This window comes from Notothenia rossii (genome assembly GCF_949606895.1).
Source record: "Notothenia rossii genome assembly, chromosome: 3".
Lineage (NCBI taxonomy): Eukaryota > Metazoa > Chordata > Actinopteri > Perciformes > Nototheniidae > Notothenia > Notothenia rossii.
The window spans coordinates 58,052,440-58,069,588 of NC_136901.1; the positions used below are offsets into that span (position 1 = coordinate 58,052,440).

A 17,149-nucleotide genomic window follows, 5' to 3' on the forward strand; every position below is an offset into this window, starting at 1 on the left:
AAAACAAAAATAAACAAGACAACTCGTATTACATCACTTTGAACAGAATATCAAGTTTAAAATGTGAACTTTGATATGAAAACTAAATGTTGATTTGGATGGGCACTTATTTGGGAAAGTAGTTAAAAAGGGCAATTGAAATGGACTTTTATTCAAGTAAAAAGAAAGGGACAAAAGTTATAAAATGTCCGTGGCGTAAAGGTGACTCATCTTCCTGAGACGTGCAAGCACAGATTTGACCAATTCATCATAAGTTCTCAAAATGAACCATCATCTTCCTGTATAATCCTTACAAAAGTGATGTGTGCAAACAATCACAGCTTTGTAAAATCCTAAATCAGATTTATATTTTATTATTTTAAACGAGACAAATTAGGTCCTTTTGATGATATGAAATAAGGATCAGAAAACAATGTGTCTTTTCAAAGGGCGTTTAAACACTTTTTCTCATTTTATTTGAGGATTTAGTTTATATTTATTTCATATATATATATAGAAATAAGTCATTTTAGAAATGTAATTATCACAATTGTTAAACTTAACCCAATCACAAAGAAGTCATCTAGCTTTGAGAAGCCACAAACATAGAATGAGGTTTGTGTTGATGTTTGATCAAAGATCTGACATCACATCAGGCCATGTGAGAGCACTTTGATCAATCTGAGTCTTTATTTAGAACTTTTAAGCTGTTGCTGAATATGATTCACTGCAGTGTTATGGCTGCTGAGTGTTGAGGAAGCCCAGCTGTTCAGCCTGAATGATATGCACCAACATCTGGAGGAGCCCAAGGCCCGCGTTACGTTGTTGAGCACAGATTGTTCTTATGCTGATAATAATATGGGATTCTATCATCTCAATGAAATATGATTCTGATACCTGCTCGTTTCCTGGTGTTCCAGTTTATTTACTGACTTTCATTGACACATTTGAAACTTTCCATCATCTCGTCCAACAGTTGCAGAAGCTGTAAACCAGTCAGTTGTGTTGCTGTGCCTCGGGGCCCAGACACAGATTATGGCCTCCTCACATCTGAAGAGTGATGTGAACTATCTTTTTGTGATTGACAAACATTTAAAATGGATGCCATAATGTAAAGGAAGAGCAACTTCTTTTTAAACTTTTCTCCAATCTGTGCAGTTATTTTAAATACTAAGAGTCTCGTAACCTTTCCTCTAATCTTTTGCTTTTTTGTGACACAGGTTATGGAGGGTAGAAAAAGGCTTAAATATTCTGTTGATTGGAGTCAAGGAGACAGACTTGGGTTATTTTCAGGACCAGCTCCTATCCAGGGACCATTTATGTGTACAAATACATGGTTGTTACAGTTAAACACATATCTACGGTGGCCCTGAAGTGCAAGACACCACAGCATTTCACAGAACACTACAGCATTTCAGAAAACACCACAGCATTTCAGAAAACACTACAGCATTTCAGAAAACACCACAGCATTTCAGAAAACACTACAGCATTTCAGAAAACACCACAGCATTTCAGAAAACACCACAGCATTTCAGAAAACACCACAGCATTTTACATTGGACGGAAAGGGTATAACACTTCTTGTTTGTGATTGGACAGAGCCAGTCAGAGAAGTACTGCTGTGATTGGTTGTTTTTGCTGCCAGTCAAGAAATGACGCTTCGTAATTGGTCAGGCTAAACCAACCTGTAGCTGCTCCGTCCACACTCACAACAACGTCATACAGACATAAATAAAGCAGCGACTGTATTCACCATGACACAGACAGTCTGTGGTTTGTACATGTTTAACTTTTGTCCAGTTTCTGAACAGATATGAGGAGCTGTGAGCTCTGTGTGCCAACAGCTAACGGCTGATGTGTTGGGACATGTTGCGCTGTCGGGTGCTGACCAATCACGAAGCTTCATTTCTTCACTGGCAGCAAAAACAACCAATCAAAGCAGTGCTTCTCTGGCTGGCTCTGTCCAATCACAAACAAGAAGTGTTCTCCCTAAAGGAAATCCCTTTCCGTCCAATGTCAAATACTGTGGTGTTTTCTGAAATGCTGTGGTGTTTTCTGAAATGCTGTGGTGTTTTCTGAAATGCTGTGGTGTTTTCTGAAATGCTGTAGTGTTTCCTGAAATGCTGTGGAGTTTTGTGAAATGCTGTTGTGTTTTTCCTGAAATGTGGTAGTGTTTTCTGAAATGCTGTGGTGTCTTGCACTTCAGGGCCACCGTACATATCTCTTCAAATGGGAAAATTGCCAGGCTGCTGGTTTTTAAAATCATATAAAAGTCCCACCTCACTCCAATGTAGCATTTAAAACAAAGAGCATTCATTTACGTTTCTAAATTTGATGTTTTTCTTCGCTGCCTGAGAGGATACTGAAACCTTTCAAAGTCACTTTAGAGGAACAAGCCGAAGCCAAGGCAAGCGGCAGAGTGCTGGACGGATGAGGAGATGTATTGCAGGTATGGATGGTTGTGGTGGTGGGGGGGGGGGTTGGGGGGCAGAAGTGAAGGCTTCGGGATGAACAGAAAGAAAAGAATGAATGATTAAAATAAGAAAGAGGACGGATGGAGGAAAGGACAGAGGAAGGTAAGTGGGGGATTTGGGGAAGGAAAAGAAAGTAAAAAATAAAAACGTTCTGATTCTGATGTAAATTAATGTATATTTTCTTGTGTCTGACGCGTTGTGAGAATGAACGTGCATGGGCTTGAATAAATTCATACTAATGAAGCCTGACTGATGCTCTGCTTCCAACCAACACCTCATCTAATCCGCTCTCTGGGAGAGAGACACAGAGAGGGAGAAAGGGAGCGAGCGGAGGAGGGCATCTCAGGGAGGCAGAGAGCTGGAATCCCCTCTTGTCTGGCGGCCCAGATTATCTCTGGCAGTGAGGCATGCTGGGAGCCAGGGAGCCACAGCCACGGCAGATTGTGGTCTGGCCAAGGGTACAATGGCCAGGACCGCAATTGGATTGGACCACATTTAACGGTCAGTGTTGTACAAGGGCAGCCAGGAGCCGGGGAGCTCTCAGAACATATGTGTTCAGAATATTCCTGCACGGCTCTTCTGCTGTGAGTCCTGACAGGAATCAAATAAAAAAGTCTGTGACGCCTGATTGGTTGGGACAGGATAGTCTGAATGACAGTTTGAACATTTGTTTGGTTTGACACTGATGCCCTCACCAGCTAAGCACAAAATACCAGGAACATTTATGACTTGAAGGATCGCTTCTTTGATACTGGAACATTTCACAACTAAACTGGCTCAATCTAAAAAGGCCATTTATGTGTAGAAAAACAGCATCCTAAAGTTTTTAAACATTGATGCAAGCGTTCAAATTAATTCGCCTCCACTGTACTCGGGTTAGGGTTAATTAACATGAAACACTCTGAGTTCCATCTACTATAATGTTCATTAAATGCTCTCACTTCCATTTTGAAGGGTACTCCTTTTTTGAGGATGTTTGCATTATGCAGTTTAAAAAGACTGGTGGTACATCCATCAACATATTGACTCTCATACACCAATGCAAACCATGATAAAATAATTATCACCAAGAATGATCAAATCTATTCATAGCTGAACTCTACAGCAGTGGTTCCCAACCTTTTTTTTTACCAAGGCACACCTGAAAATATTTCTCGACCCCAAGGCACACCAACTTCTCGTAGATTTAAAAACCACTTCAGAGCTTAAACTACAAACGATAAATACACCATAAATTGGTTTTCAAATGTGTATTTAATGTAATAGAACATTTTATAGAACAAATAATCAAATATAAGTCATCCTAAAAACCATATAATCCATAATGACAAGAACCAGACTAAAAACGACTCTCCTTCTGACTTATTATTTTACATTTGGATTTCAAAAGAGGTATGCCTATGATAACTTAAAATTAATAATAACTTAATAATAATTCAATGGACTAATCAGTTTAAAGAGCAAAATTAAAATAAAACTATGATAGGCACATGTTAGTATGACACATGTGCCTGCTTTTGTGAGCAGAGTCTCTTGATGCGTGGGGGGATAGTGGACAGCGCAACGCGGAGGTCCTGCTCCACTGACAGCCGGGTGCAGGTCTTGTTTTTGACATATGCGAGTGAGGAAACCGCCAGCTCGCACAAGTAGGAGGTTGAAAATTGTAAAAGCACGTTGATAGCACTCTGAGGGGGATGGATACTCGTGTCCCACTAGCTCTGCTGTTTGATTAAACTTGTGGCTGATATTAATGAGAGAGGATTAAACGGATCCCGCAGCCAAACTAAATCTTCATTCATAGGAGAGAGATATGACTCAAACCTCTCCTCCAGCACTCTCACTCTCTACTCTTGTAATATTTTGTCACGAGGATAAAAAGTTGCTCTGCACGCCATAAACAATGACGGCTGATGTAGGCTCAGTGATGAGAATTTAAGCAGTATTTAATATTTCTAAATCTGAGAAATATATGTTTTATTAGCTTATCAGCTCCATTGTACATGTAATAAAATAAAGTTTATATCAAGTGAAGTTTAATAAGTGAGAAAAAAATGTGGAACGTAAAAAGATCCTACGGCACACCTGGACAGTGCTGGGCACACCGGTTGGTAACCACTGCTCAACAGCATTCATTCCCGTGCCTCTGATCCACACTTTGATTCAAATTTTAGAAAATCAAAGGTTACCTGAATAAAAAAGAAGTCAAATAAGGCACCCAGAGAACACCACATAGACACCATTTTTGTCAAGTAGGCCTCCAAAAACCTACTTCTACTTGCTCTGCCTCCTAATCACCACCTGCCTCAACACCGGTCACACACCTGCTCTGGAAAAATGTCTCCCACTAGTTCAAGCCACCATACTGTATGTATGTATTGAATGTGTTGTGTGTATACAGACTGCCTGCCTGCCTGCCTGCCTTGTGCCTTGCGCCGACAGGCAAGGCAGGCAAGTGCTTGGACCAGAAGGGGGCCCCCAAAGAAGGTAGATTAAGAAGGTCCACAGCAACGAAAACATGAAACACCCTTTAATTTCCTGCAACGACACGTCGGGAAACCCCCTCAAGGGGGCCCCATGAATAGCGCACCGTAAGAAACTGCTTCTTAATTTCACTTTTGTTGCTCCGCTCCGGGAACAGTGACCTTGTATACAATTCCCAATGGACCTTTAATAAAAAAGTTTGATTACCCCTGCTATAGACCCATCTGCCTCCTCTGAAACATCCTTAAACAGTTTGAATGCACCGTCACTCTGTTCTTCATGCTTCACACAAAGAAGGACTCTTGGGCAATTTGGCTTCTTTTGAAAACATGTAGCGGGTTACTCTACATACTACAAGACAAATACAACTCAAAAGACAACTCTCTATCAACCATATCAAGCTTCTTTCCCAACCATAGAAGAAAAATCAAGGTTTCCACATCCCTTTACACCCTTATCACTCCTGAAGCCGAGGTCCCTCAAGGTGCAGTGCTCGGTCCCCTCTCTGTTCTCCTTTAGATCTCCTACTCCTTCCACTCCACCTCAACTCACTCCAAACCAGTTACACTGGATGCAAAAAAACTGCAAACATGCACCACGACAAATACACCTGGTCCAACATGTTGATAATAAAAATACCACATCAAACTTGGCTTATTCAATTCTCAGGAAACAACAAACTCAAAGCACCTCACCCTCCAAGGCATTCCCCTCACCCTGACCAGAGACACAAAGCTTTTATCTCAGTCCCACCCACCACTTTGAAGCACTTTGCAGAACAGCTGTCTCCGTTTTTTACAGAAGTCTTTAACACTTCACTGGAGATGTGTCCTGTACCAGCCTGCTTCAAACCTCCACCATCATCTCAATACCCAAATTATCAAGGATCACAGGATTTAAGGACTTCAAACTCGTCCTACTGACCTCTGTAGTTATTAAGTATTGAGCGCTTGTCCTTTCCCACCTCAAAACCACCACCTCCTGATACTCACCAACAGGTCTGTAGATATGTTTCTTCACGTGTCTGAGGTGTCTGCCTTTCTCACTCTCTGGGATGTGGACACCGATGTATTTCAAGTGGTCAACTCTCCATTAAGGCAACAATGATATTACGGAGTGCGTTGTTCCTTCTCTGCTTCTTGCCAAAGCCTACTTAGTCCTCCTTAGTCTTGCTGACATTCAGGCTTAGATTGTAGTCCTGACAAGAGGAGGTCAGACCCTCTTCTTTAGGTAGCCCTTTACAGTAAATGGTTTATTTTTGATGACGCCAACAAAAGCTGTTTCATCAGCAAACTTGAGCCCTGGGGTGCTCCAGTGATTAAAATTATGGTGAAACAGGTGTCTTCGTCCACTGTCATCCCCTTGAGTCAGTCTGTCTGAGGTCAAAGATCCACATGCACAGTGAACCGTTTATTCCCACTTGCTTGTTGTTTATCTTTTGTTCATCCTAAATCATTGTTTACTTTATTTAACCAACAATAAAAAAACCTCTCATATTTCATCACCTAATGTTAGATATGAGATTGCGAAGCAGGATGGAGAATCACTTTATATTTCTTACATCTCTACCTCACATCTGTATTGAGTTCTGATTAACTTTAACTGTTATCTACCATCATCTGCTCCCGTTGGATCACACCAGGGGCGGAACTAGACAAATATTTATGGGGTGGCAAGAGGGTGGCAGGAGAATTTGAGGGGTGGCATCCCCTGGTAGAAGTATATTCTGATTTAATCGCAGTCATATCAATCAATGTTAACTTGGAAAGTGGTTACTTTTTTTTGGCTGGGCGGTGAAGTTTTACACACCGTCTTATTTGACTTTCTCAGGACTTGAAACTGTTTTTTGGGGGCAGACCCCCACAAAGAAGAAACATATATTTACACATGTAAGGTCATCTTCTTAAACAGTTTATTATTCTCATCGACTCATCCGTGAGCAGAGCATCAAGTTGGCATGCCTATAACAGCTGAATGTGGCGATTACCATCTTGATCAGCAAAACGCCACACAAACTTATTAAGATTTAAAGCTATGGTGCGTTTTGATTCAATGCTGAGTACAGTCAAACTTGACAGGCTCTTCTTTGTCATAGTAGACCGCAAACAGTTGTGGCGCCAGAGTATTTGTGTTGGGTAATCTATGCTAGGGCTAACCCATACAGTGGTGGGGCTCAAGTCAGTATTTGCAATGTAATTACATACACGCTCCCCTTGACAGTGAAACGCTACGCGTGAGGTTTGGATTATTTCCCTGTCTCAATCAAAATTGAACTGTATGAAATAAAAAGGCACATTTGTCTTGTAGTAAATAAAAAGGGCGACCTGGAGCCAATCCTGCAATTTCCCCACAGGTGAAAGAGTTGAAAACCCAACCCCTGCAGGGGGGTCTGGGGGGATTCTCCCCCAGGAGATTTTTTGAAATACTAACATCAAATACACATTCTGGTGCTCTCTTAAGAAGAAAAATAAATAAATATATATTACTACACAACGTATTTAAAAAAATGAATGTCATTTTTGTTTTCTGTTACTTTGTTCTGAAAGCTGAACCTGCTGCTCCTCACAGAGAGGAGAGGGAAGAGGCTGTGTTAATTACTTTACATTGTGGATAAGGGTGGATAGCCCCCTTGTTCTGTGTGTCAAAATGAAAGACAGCCCACACACCTATCAGTCATCAAACCGTAGGGTCTTATAGTTGTACCGATGTATATCGAGATGTACTACAGCAAAAGTATTCTCCGTCGGGACTTCCTGCAACAACACCACGCCGTTATCGTGATTCTGATTGGCCAGAAGACATTATCAAAGATGTTCTATTGAGAAGACGATCACTACGTGACAAAAGTTGTAAAAAACGTTTCTAGTCTTCGGTATTTCCAGACAAGTGGCTACTGAAATCAATCTTACTAACTGCTGTCTGTGCAATTTACTCCGCGCGAGTTGGCAGACTTTATTTAGCTTACTTTACATCATTTTCATGGTGGGGCTAAGCCATTTATTAGTATGGCTGTAGCCTACCCCAGCCATACCCTGACCGCAAATACCTCATTCCTTCTGTCTACTTGTATCCGAAATGCTTCTCGTTTTGCGCTGCCCTCCCGTTCAAATGAAATCGCCGCCAATCATATTTCTAAGCTCGCGCCAGGGATGGGGAGGGGTTACAAGGCTCGCGTCTTGTGCTGCATTCACTTGCACTCGGACATTAGAGATTTTCTCTCATAAATGTCCGATGAGCCACAACTTTTCTTTCAAAACAAAGCTGCCAAATGGGGTGGCAGCTGGGGTGGCAAGGCATTTTTCTGAGGTGGCAGCTGCCACCCCGTGCCACCCCGTAGAACCGCCACTAGATCACACGCTCTACAGAATCTTTTGACAGCTTGCCAAAGTGTTCTGATAACTCCTGCCCAGAGCTGCTACTTTCAGCCTCCAATGAGATGCTGACTCACTGTTGTACGACCACTGATGAGAGGTGTAATCTTCTCATGAGGACAACCATCAATGACATTTGATCAATCCAAACTATTACTGAATGTATTACTGAAATAAAGACATTCACACTTTCTAACTGCCCTCATAATTTTCCTTTTGTTTCTATTTGCATAGGCTGTATGGTATTGCTTTAAACTAGTGGTTCTCAAACTTTTTCTGTCAGGCCCCCCCTTTGCAGAAAAAAAAAAGTTGGGCCCCCCAACACAAATAGTCACGTAATGGGCCAAGTTAACATTTATCAAAATACATCAATATGAACGTGAGCATTCCTTTCAAAAAAATCACTTAGCTAGAACAGTGATAATCAAACAATGCTCCATAAGTCTGTGCGCTCAAATACCTTTGCTCGAGCAATAAGTTATAATACTTTGCCACTTTGCAATTTGTGCAAAAAAAATGAAAAGAAATAAAATGCTGATATTTGGCAGAAAAGTGCGTCTTAGCATCACAGCATTAGTGGCTGCAATGAGCCTGTGTTGCACTGCACATTTCTTCAAAACGGGGTTGCAGGCTCAGTGGCGGCGCCAGAGATTTATTTTGGGGTGCTGTGGGGTAGCTTGACGTTTCATAGAGGGTGCTCAAACATTTAGGGTTTCCCATTAATGTACCAGGCGCTACAGTTGAATGTTCTACTGCAACAATCCCCACACGCACAGTGTACCTGCTGCGACTGTTACAATGAAGGCCCGATAATCAGCTCACGGCATATTGGCGTAAGCAGGGGTAAAGTGCTATTTGCTATGTGCTAAGTGGGGAGTGGAACTTACATAGGGGGGTCCGGGGGCATGGTCCCCCGGGAAGATTTTTTTTAAAATATTGAAGTTAAAAGCATCAATCTGGTGCACTTGGAGAGCAAAATGAAGAGATCTATGGATACATCTCTCAACACCCATATGAAACAGAACTGTAAACAGATTTACTATTTCTTTATGGGTATTTTACAAATCACTCCCCTTTTAAACTTTATTCTTTTTTTAATGTCATATAGTATTTCATACCTGTTTTTCAAGTATTCTCTTATTTTTGTATAACTATAATGATCATATAAATAAAAAATAGATAAATATGTGCCTCGGAAATAATTGTTTACATTAATCATGACCAAACCGTTTGAGACCCGGCCACTAGCTCGCTAGCACCAGAAGCTAACAACAACGATCTCCGGTACCGGTGCGCTCTTTTTCTCCCTCGCTCGCACACACACACACAAAATGGCTCGTTCCACACAGCGTGAATGAAACACAGAGACCCAGACGTACTTGTACTGTACTGTATCATATTATTTTCGAATCAATAATTTTTCAAATTATTACTATGGTTAAAAAACATTTCTCCTCCTGGTCTCTCGCGCACCGCCTGTCATGCCTCTGCTCCCCCCAGGGGGGGCGCGCCCCCTACTTTGAGAAACACTGCTTTAAACCAACTGCGACGGAGTGTGTCTGTGTCATCATAGAAAAATGTGCTCCTGAAGAATCATTCTGTAACTTTAGGTCCCTGACCCTGTTTGGAGTGACGAAACTTTGAGAGTCTGTAAGCTAAGATCACATTTGGGGGAGCTCTGAGTAAGGGAAGCAAAATAAAGGGAGCAAGGATATGGAGAAGCCCCTTGCCCGATTTGGTCGTAGTGACCATCCTCAGATTTTAATGTATGGCCAATACCTACAGATAACTATCACGTTAATTTTGTTGATTTCCTTGGCCAAATTGCCTTTAGGCCTTTTTGCCTCTGTGCTCCCCATTTTGAAAATGTATAAATTATATGCAAATCAGTTTTTCTAAATATTGCTATATACTCTAAGATTAAATGAACAGACTGAGAATATGTGATACACTAATTTCTTACATACAGTACATTTGAAAGATGTGGAAAATTATAAAAGAATATCTGCAAACACCATCTTGTGTTGTCCATCTTTTAGTCAGACAATTCAACGACTGTAATAAATCTGTAAATAACTGTGCAATATATACCTCCCCGTATACAACTGTAACCTGGCTGTTATCATACTACTTATTACATCTTACACTTAATTTTAAAGAAAGATACTGTTACTGGTTATTTTTTGTTGTCCACCTTCATATGTAAATTGTAATGTGTCACTTCTATATTTAACTTAAATATGTTATGCAAGCCTCTTAAAGGTCACCTATCATGCTATTTTCAGGCAATAGCATAGGTCTCAGATATATACAAAAATATAAAAAACATGTCTATGAAGTGTTTTTCTCAAAATACCAAACAGATCACCCATTCTAGCCATGCCTCATATCCTTCCGTTTCAGCCCTGTTACTAAAGTGCTGAAATGTGAAAAAAATGACACATATTTACGTATAAAAGACATCAAAAAGTGCATTTTGCGTGATAGGTCCCCTTTAATTAATTATTTGCTATTTTTGGCTCTTCACTTTTGCTGTAACAATGTTAATATCTCTCTGTGGGACGGATAAAGCTATTCTGATTCTCTCACAAACCAAAAACGTAAAATTATAAAACGAATAAACAGCCCCAGCCATGGAGATAAAACAAATAGATAAATATATAACCTACTGTGTGACAGTGACAAGATGAGCTCAGACCAAAGATAATAGAAAATGCCTCGAGACAAAAGTCTGAAAGGTAATTTAAAAAGTGAAGTGTACTCACGATGTTGTTGTGTTCGGGCAGGTGGTTGTTGCTCAGCAGCTCATCCTCCTGAACCAGTGGGGAGGGCCGGGGAGCGGGAAGGGGGGTGAAGTCTGCCGGCAGGGAGCCCGGGCTCCCCATCCAACTGATAGAGTTACCTGCATGGAAACACAGCCCATTACTGTGTGTGTGTGTGTGTGTGTGTGTGTGTGTGTGTGTGTGTGTGTGTGTGTGTGTGTGTGTGTGTGTGTGTGTGTGTGTGTGTGCGTGTTCGTGCGTGTGAGTGGGCGTGAACCTACATATCTATTTGTCAGTTTTATTGTTTGAGCTGTCGGCAGCTTGATAAATCACTCAGCTTTATGGGAAGTGCATTGACGCATCGATCTTGACTTTAGTGTTTGGACATACAGGCGTGCTGTGTATCGATAGGCTTATTGACGGCTGCTGTGATTGACTGACAGCTCTCGCCTCCGGCTCCTCTCCTCACACCTCCTGAGCCAAAAGCTGCGCACTGACACGCACCGACACAATCTCATGAATGTTAAGGCTGTAGCATGTAGCGGACATATGAAGGTAGCGTGAGTTCATGCTGTGAACACCACCGCAGGAACCAGCTAAGACAGATTCAGCAGACATTGTGTCAAATGCTTTTTTCCTGTATTCCCTTTGAGTTGTTCCTCAGAGTATCTTTGATGGTGACACATTAATTCTGTTTTCATAGTTCTCAGATATATTATGGATAGCAATAGGCCTATTGTTGGTAAATATTTTAAATGTGATTATGACTAAGCCTCAAAAGGTCTGTGCTTTGGGGGAAAAAACAGCTGAAACCTCACATTGTTCATCATGGGACAGATGCCATGAAACCATAGGAAATAAAAAATGTAATACGAATATTTTTAGGAAAAGGAAAATGCCCTTAGGACATTTCTTTAAATAAAAAAGATATAGGCCTACGTATATATGCAGCGGGACTCTAAGGTATTCTTTCAAACCCATTTGCACAAATATCTTAAACAGCAAAAATAGAGTTTTGTTTGAGGTTTTAGAAATTATTCGTAATCTCTTTTATCCAAGATTGAAATATGAGATTGCTCCTCAGGATAGTTTAGCTTAGCATAAAGCCTCAAACTGGGGGGAAAAAAGCTACCTGGCTCTGTCTGAAATAATTTGAAGGTTTTGGTCTCTGTACAGACACGCTAGTACACAACATGGCAACCTCACTGTGATAACAAGCTGCTCCATGTCAGGGTGCCCAACTGTTTGGCAACAAATAGTTCCAGCACATATGTCCCTTTAAAATTACAAATGTGTATATTAGCATGTCTGTTTATGTGCAGATTAACTAAACAAGATAGACAATGTGAGAGTATTTAAATGAGAAGTATTTTTTATCTGGGCACAGACCCTGGTGGGCTCATCTCCCCTCCTTTTCAGTGTTTATGCTACTCTAGGCTAACCATCTTTGACTCAAGCTCCGAGCTAACCACACTCAAAAACAAACATATTTCTATCATGCACATTAAACAGCAACATATCGACAACCAGGTTTCCTCTCCGGAAACATGACCTGGCACAAATACTTAAATAACGTATTTTAATTTAAAATGAAGATATGCGATATTGTGCTAGAATAGTAAATGTGCAACTATCATGGTAACCCTGGTCAGCTGGTATCACAGCCCTTGTTACATGGTCTAGTTTCCCCCCCCCCTCTAAAATATATATGATAACGATTCAGGTCTGAGGACTTTTATTGGTTCACATTAAAGGTGGATTACTAGCAACCGGAAGTTAGCCTTATTTGACACACATTATCTCTTTATCATATAGAAAAACGTAATGTTCTGGTGGAAATGGAATCCGGATTTGTTAAACCTGAGCGATATAAAACAATCAAGATATCAACTGAAAATACTATGTTTACGAAAAACAAAACAAAATTCTGAGCAAATAAATTCATTTTGAAGGTGCCAGTAAACAATACTCTAACACAGCCTTTCCCAAACTCAGGGTCGCGACCCGTTTTGATTGGGTCGCCAGTTAAATGCATTGCTACACACACACAGCGTCAGAGCTGATGGCTGCGTTGCATAAACAATTTTTTAAATAATTTTTTTATTTTATTTTTTATTTTGAAAATGAAATTATGCAATATAGCATTGTATATTTCATTATTTAATTTTCTAAATACAAATAAACTAAAAATAAAAGATTGTATTTGGATCAGCTCTGACGCGTCCCCCGCGAAAGTTTTCGCGCCGTCTGTTTATTGTTTATTGTCTGTTGATTAATCCCGATCGTACATGATGGCAAAAAGACGATACAAAGAGGAGTTTTTAAACGTTGGCTTCACAAAAGCTGTTAGAAATGGAGAGGAGCGGCCTCAGTGTGTTTTATGTGGAGAGGTGCTCAGTAACGAAAGCTTGAAAATGAACAAATTGGACCGGCATCTCCAAACAAAACATCCTCTGCATCGGGACAAATCGAAGGTATTTTTTCATCTGCAAAGAAGAGTCGTTCAAGAAGCAGTGTTTTTGACGGCGGAAAAGTGAGTCACTAATTTTAATCATTTGATTTGTGTGTTTGTGAGTTTGTCAGGGTCTGTTGTGGAATTATTTCGTTAATGCAAAGTTGGATGAAATGCATACTGAGCCCCGGAGCGGACCGCCAGCTGCGCGCTCTCACGCGTCCTCTACCCGCTCCCGCGAGTCCACTACATTCTGCAGCGGCACAGAGCGATGTTTCAACTTTTACTAGCCTAAAATGTTTTTATAACGGCCGGGAGAAAAACAGAGAAACAATAACCACAGGAAGATTAGAGGGAAAGTGACAGGTAGTATGAGAAGGAAAGCGAGAGAAAGCTTTTTTTCACTGCAGCCGCACGGACGTGACTGCTGCAGTGTGATGCAAAATACATATGGGGGTTATTCCCTATCTTTATTCAAGAGCGTGGTCTTTAAATTTGAGAGCATACTTTATTGATTTCAGGTTCAGAATATGTATTGCTTTCCCTCAAACCCTGTCCTCACACTCAAATAATGCCTGCTTGCACTTATGGCGCGTTTCCACTGCAGCGGGTAGCTCGCTTTAAGCGTGCCGAGCCGTGCGGCGCCCGTTTTTGGTTTCGTTTCCACTTGGCCTAGTACCGGCTAGCAGGTCCTAATTCACAGTATTGAGTATGTAAGTCGCTTTGGATAAAAGCGTCTAACAAGTAACATGTCATGTAATGCAATATAAATGCGGTTGCCAGGTCCACATTGGGTATACAGCGTACGCCGGCTGGTGTTAAAAATCACCCAATAACCCAGCAATGTTAATGATGATATCTTCTCTGTTATTTTCAGGCATTCAAAGGGAACAGAGGGGCACTGAGGGCATCCTATCAAGTCAGCCTCCACATTGCCAAAGCAAAGAAGCCCCATTCCATCGGGGAGCAGCTGATCAAGCCTTGTCTTAAAGATGTGTGTCTCTCTGAATATAGTCGAGCACTTGTCTCAACTACAGGAGAACTTCAAGCTGTACTTCCCTGACTCACAGAGAGCTCAAAACCTTCAGTGGGTGAAGTTTCCCTTCCAAGCTGTGCCATCACAAGACCTGGGTCTCAGTCAGGCAGAGTTAGAGGCACTGGTCACACTGCAGGTCAACAGGGGCAGTAAGATGCTGTTTGAAACAACAACTTTGGCACAGTTTTGGGTTGCTCATTTCCAGCAGGCTGAGTTCTCCTGCTTGGCTAAGATAGCTGTCGAAGTATTGATACAGTTTGGCACCACATACTTGTGTGAATCTGGGTTTACTACTTTAGCATACCTGGAAAAACAAATACAGAAACAGGCTAAATCCTGAGCATGACCTCAGATTGGCACTGTCAAAAACCTAGCCCAGAATAGATCTGCTGGTTGAAAACTTCAACCAGCCACATACCTCTCATTAGATGTAATTGTTATTATATTATATCATTTATCAATATATGATATAATACCCCTTCTAGCATGTCAGATGAGAACATGTTGTAAATAAGTCAGTAAAGTTAATCAGTTGCCAAGTGTTGGAGTTTCTTTGTCTCTCAGAGTGTTTTACAACACCTCTGTTCATTTAAAAGTGTGTGTACATAGTTTTTGATCTAGTGACAAACTTAATGTTGCACTTCTGATAATTTAAATGTGGTTTCACCTGTGATGTACTGTATACTGTTCTTCCTATAGTTAGTGTTTTGTCCCTTTCTGTTTACAACATGTTTGTTCTTTGTTCATTTAAAATACTTTAAAAGGGTGTGTACATAGTTTTTGAGCTAGTGACAAACTTAATATTGCACTTTTGTTAATTGTATCGTTTAAATTAGATTTGTACTGTATATACTTGACTGCACTTCCCATGTTTCGTCTTTTTGCTTTGATCCTTATTTGTTCTGGGCAAGCTCAAAGGGAAGGTTTTTATGGTGAGAAACCTAATTGCTGCGAAGCACTTTTATAATTAAATAAACATTTTCATTTACATTTTAAATTCATGGTGTGTTGCATTCTTTGTTTATAAATGTAGATATTATGGAAAATCTTCAATATTTTTTAGCTTGGGTCCCTTAGGACCACAACATTTCTGTTTTGGGTCTCATGCTGAAAAAGTTTGGGAACCCCTGCTAACAAATCAAAGTGATCAGATCTGTCACTGTGTCACAGCACAGACCCAACACATATGAGGAGCAGCATGTGTGTGTGTGTGTGTGTGTGTGTGTGTGTGTGTGTGTGTGTGTGTGTGTGTGTGTGTGTGTGTGTGTGTGTGTGTGTGTGTGTGTGTGTGTGTGTGCGTGTGTGTGTGTGTGTGTGTGTGTGGGGGGGGTGTGTGTGTGTGTGTGTGTGTGTGTGTGTGTGTGTGTGTGTGTGTGTGTGTGTGTGTGTGTGTGTGTGTGTGTGTGAGTGTCTGTGTGTGTGTAGACTCACGCAGGCAGGGGTTGTGTGTGAACATGCGCTGCAGCCTCAGACAGTCCTGCCACTGGTTGCCGCTGCCCTCACAGTTACACCACAGAGACACGTCTGCAGAGCTGTTGCTGAGGTAGTTGGGAGTCATGATGGTGCCTACAGGTCAGAGGGGCGGAACACAGCAAATGTTAGCTTCGGAAAAGCAAAGAACAGATGTATTTAATATATTTATCATTATCGCTGCAAATACAGACGTAAACACAGTTTACAGATACAATTGATGCCATGGCCAAAAGCTGGAAGCCTCCAAGCCTTTGACACTGCATTTTGATTTAAGACATTTGGGAGGAAATCAGCACATTTGCTTCATGGTGAGACACATAAAAAGAACAAAAGAACCCTGTTATTTCAGTTCAAACTAAATCTGTTGTGAAAAATAATGTAGACTCTGTGACTTGTACTGGAGCAAAAGGAGCATTTTGAAGCCTGGAGTTAGGGTATTTAATATTAAAAGGCTTTTCTTGACCCTGAGAAGCTCGATTCTATCTTTGTAACGTTTAGAGCAGGGGTGCCTGATCTTCCTACAGAGCCGCCCCTGCCCAATCTGTGTTGCGAGTGAGCGCGCGCGGGGGGTGGGGAGTGCTAGTGGACTAAACAGCAGATAAACTGTGGCTAATTACACTAATTGCGCCGCATAAGCGCAAAATAGTGCGCCGCATTTGCACTTCAGGTGAGGAGGTGAGGCCCCCTCATAACTGCATGAACCCGTATGGCACAATACAACTCAGACTGGCTTACGTCAATCAAGTGGCAAATGCCATAGTAAGGATGGATGATAGGCTAACTTAAACATTTTTTTTCTTTTTCTTCTTTTTTTTCCAATGCATGCAATCCCACACCACCTTTCGATCGACGTATTGGGCACCCCTGTTTTAGTTTAGAGTCAGAAAACATTAAATGGCTCGCTTTCCGAGGACAAGACAGGAAAATATCTCCACCCTCATGTCTTTGCATTTTCCTTACAAAGTTTGAGTTTGGTCAATTAGCCTAGCTTAGCTATAACACTCAAAACAAGGACAACCTGTTAGCTTTGTTAGCTCTGTCAGAGTTTCAGCTCTTCATGTTAGACCATGTGCTGATGTAATAGGCTTATAGTGTCAGATTCTATTTATGGGAGTTTA

The 17,149-nt window shown here is 41.2% G+C and overlaps 1 protein-coding gene across 1 annotated transcript in view; it reads right to left on the reverse strand.

Annotated features, from left to right (window-relative positions):
- The window catches only part of gfra3 (GDNF family receptor alpha 3), a 49,315-nt gene that overhangs the window by 2,100 nt on the left and 30,066 nt on the right, over positions 1 to 17,149 (reverse strand). The window contains exons 6-7 of the mRNA XM_079669977.1: positions 15,990 to 16,124; positions 11,074 to 11,210 (exon numbers count right to left, since the gene is read on the reverse strand). Of these exons, the coding sequence (XP_079526103.1) occupies positions 11,074 to 11,210; positions 15,990 to 16,124 (272 nt within the window). The remainder of the gene's footprint in view (positions 1 to 11,073; positions 11,211 to 15,989; positions 16,125 to 17,149) is intronic.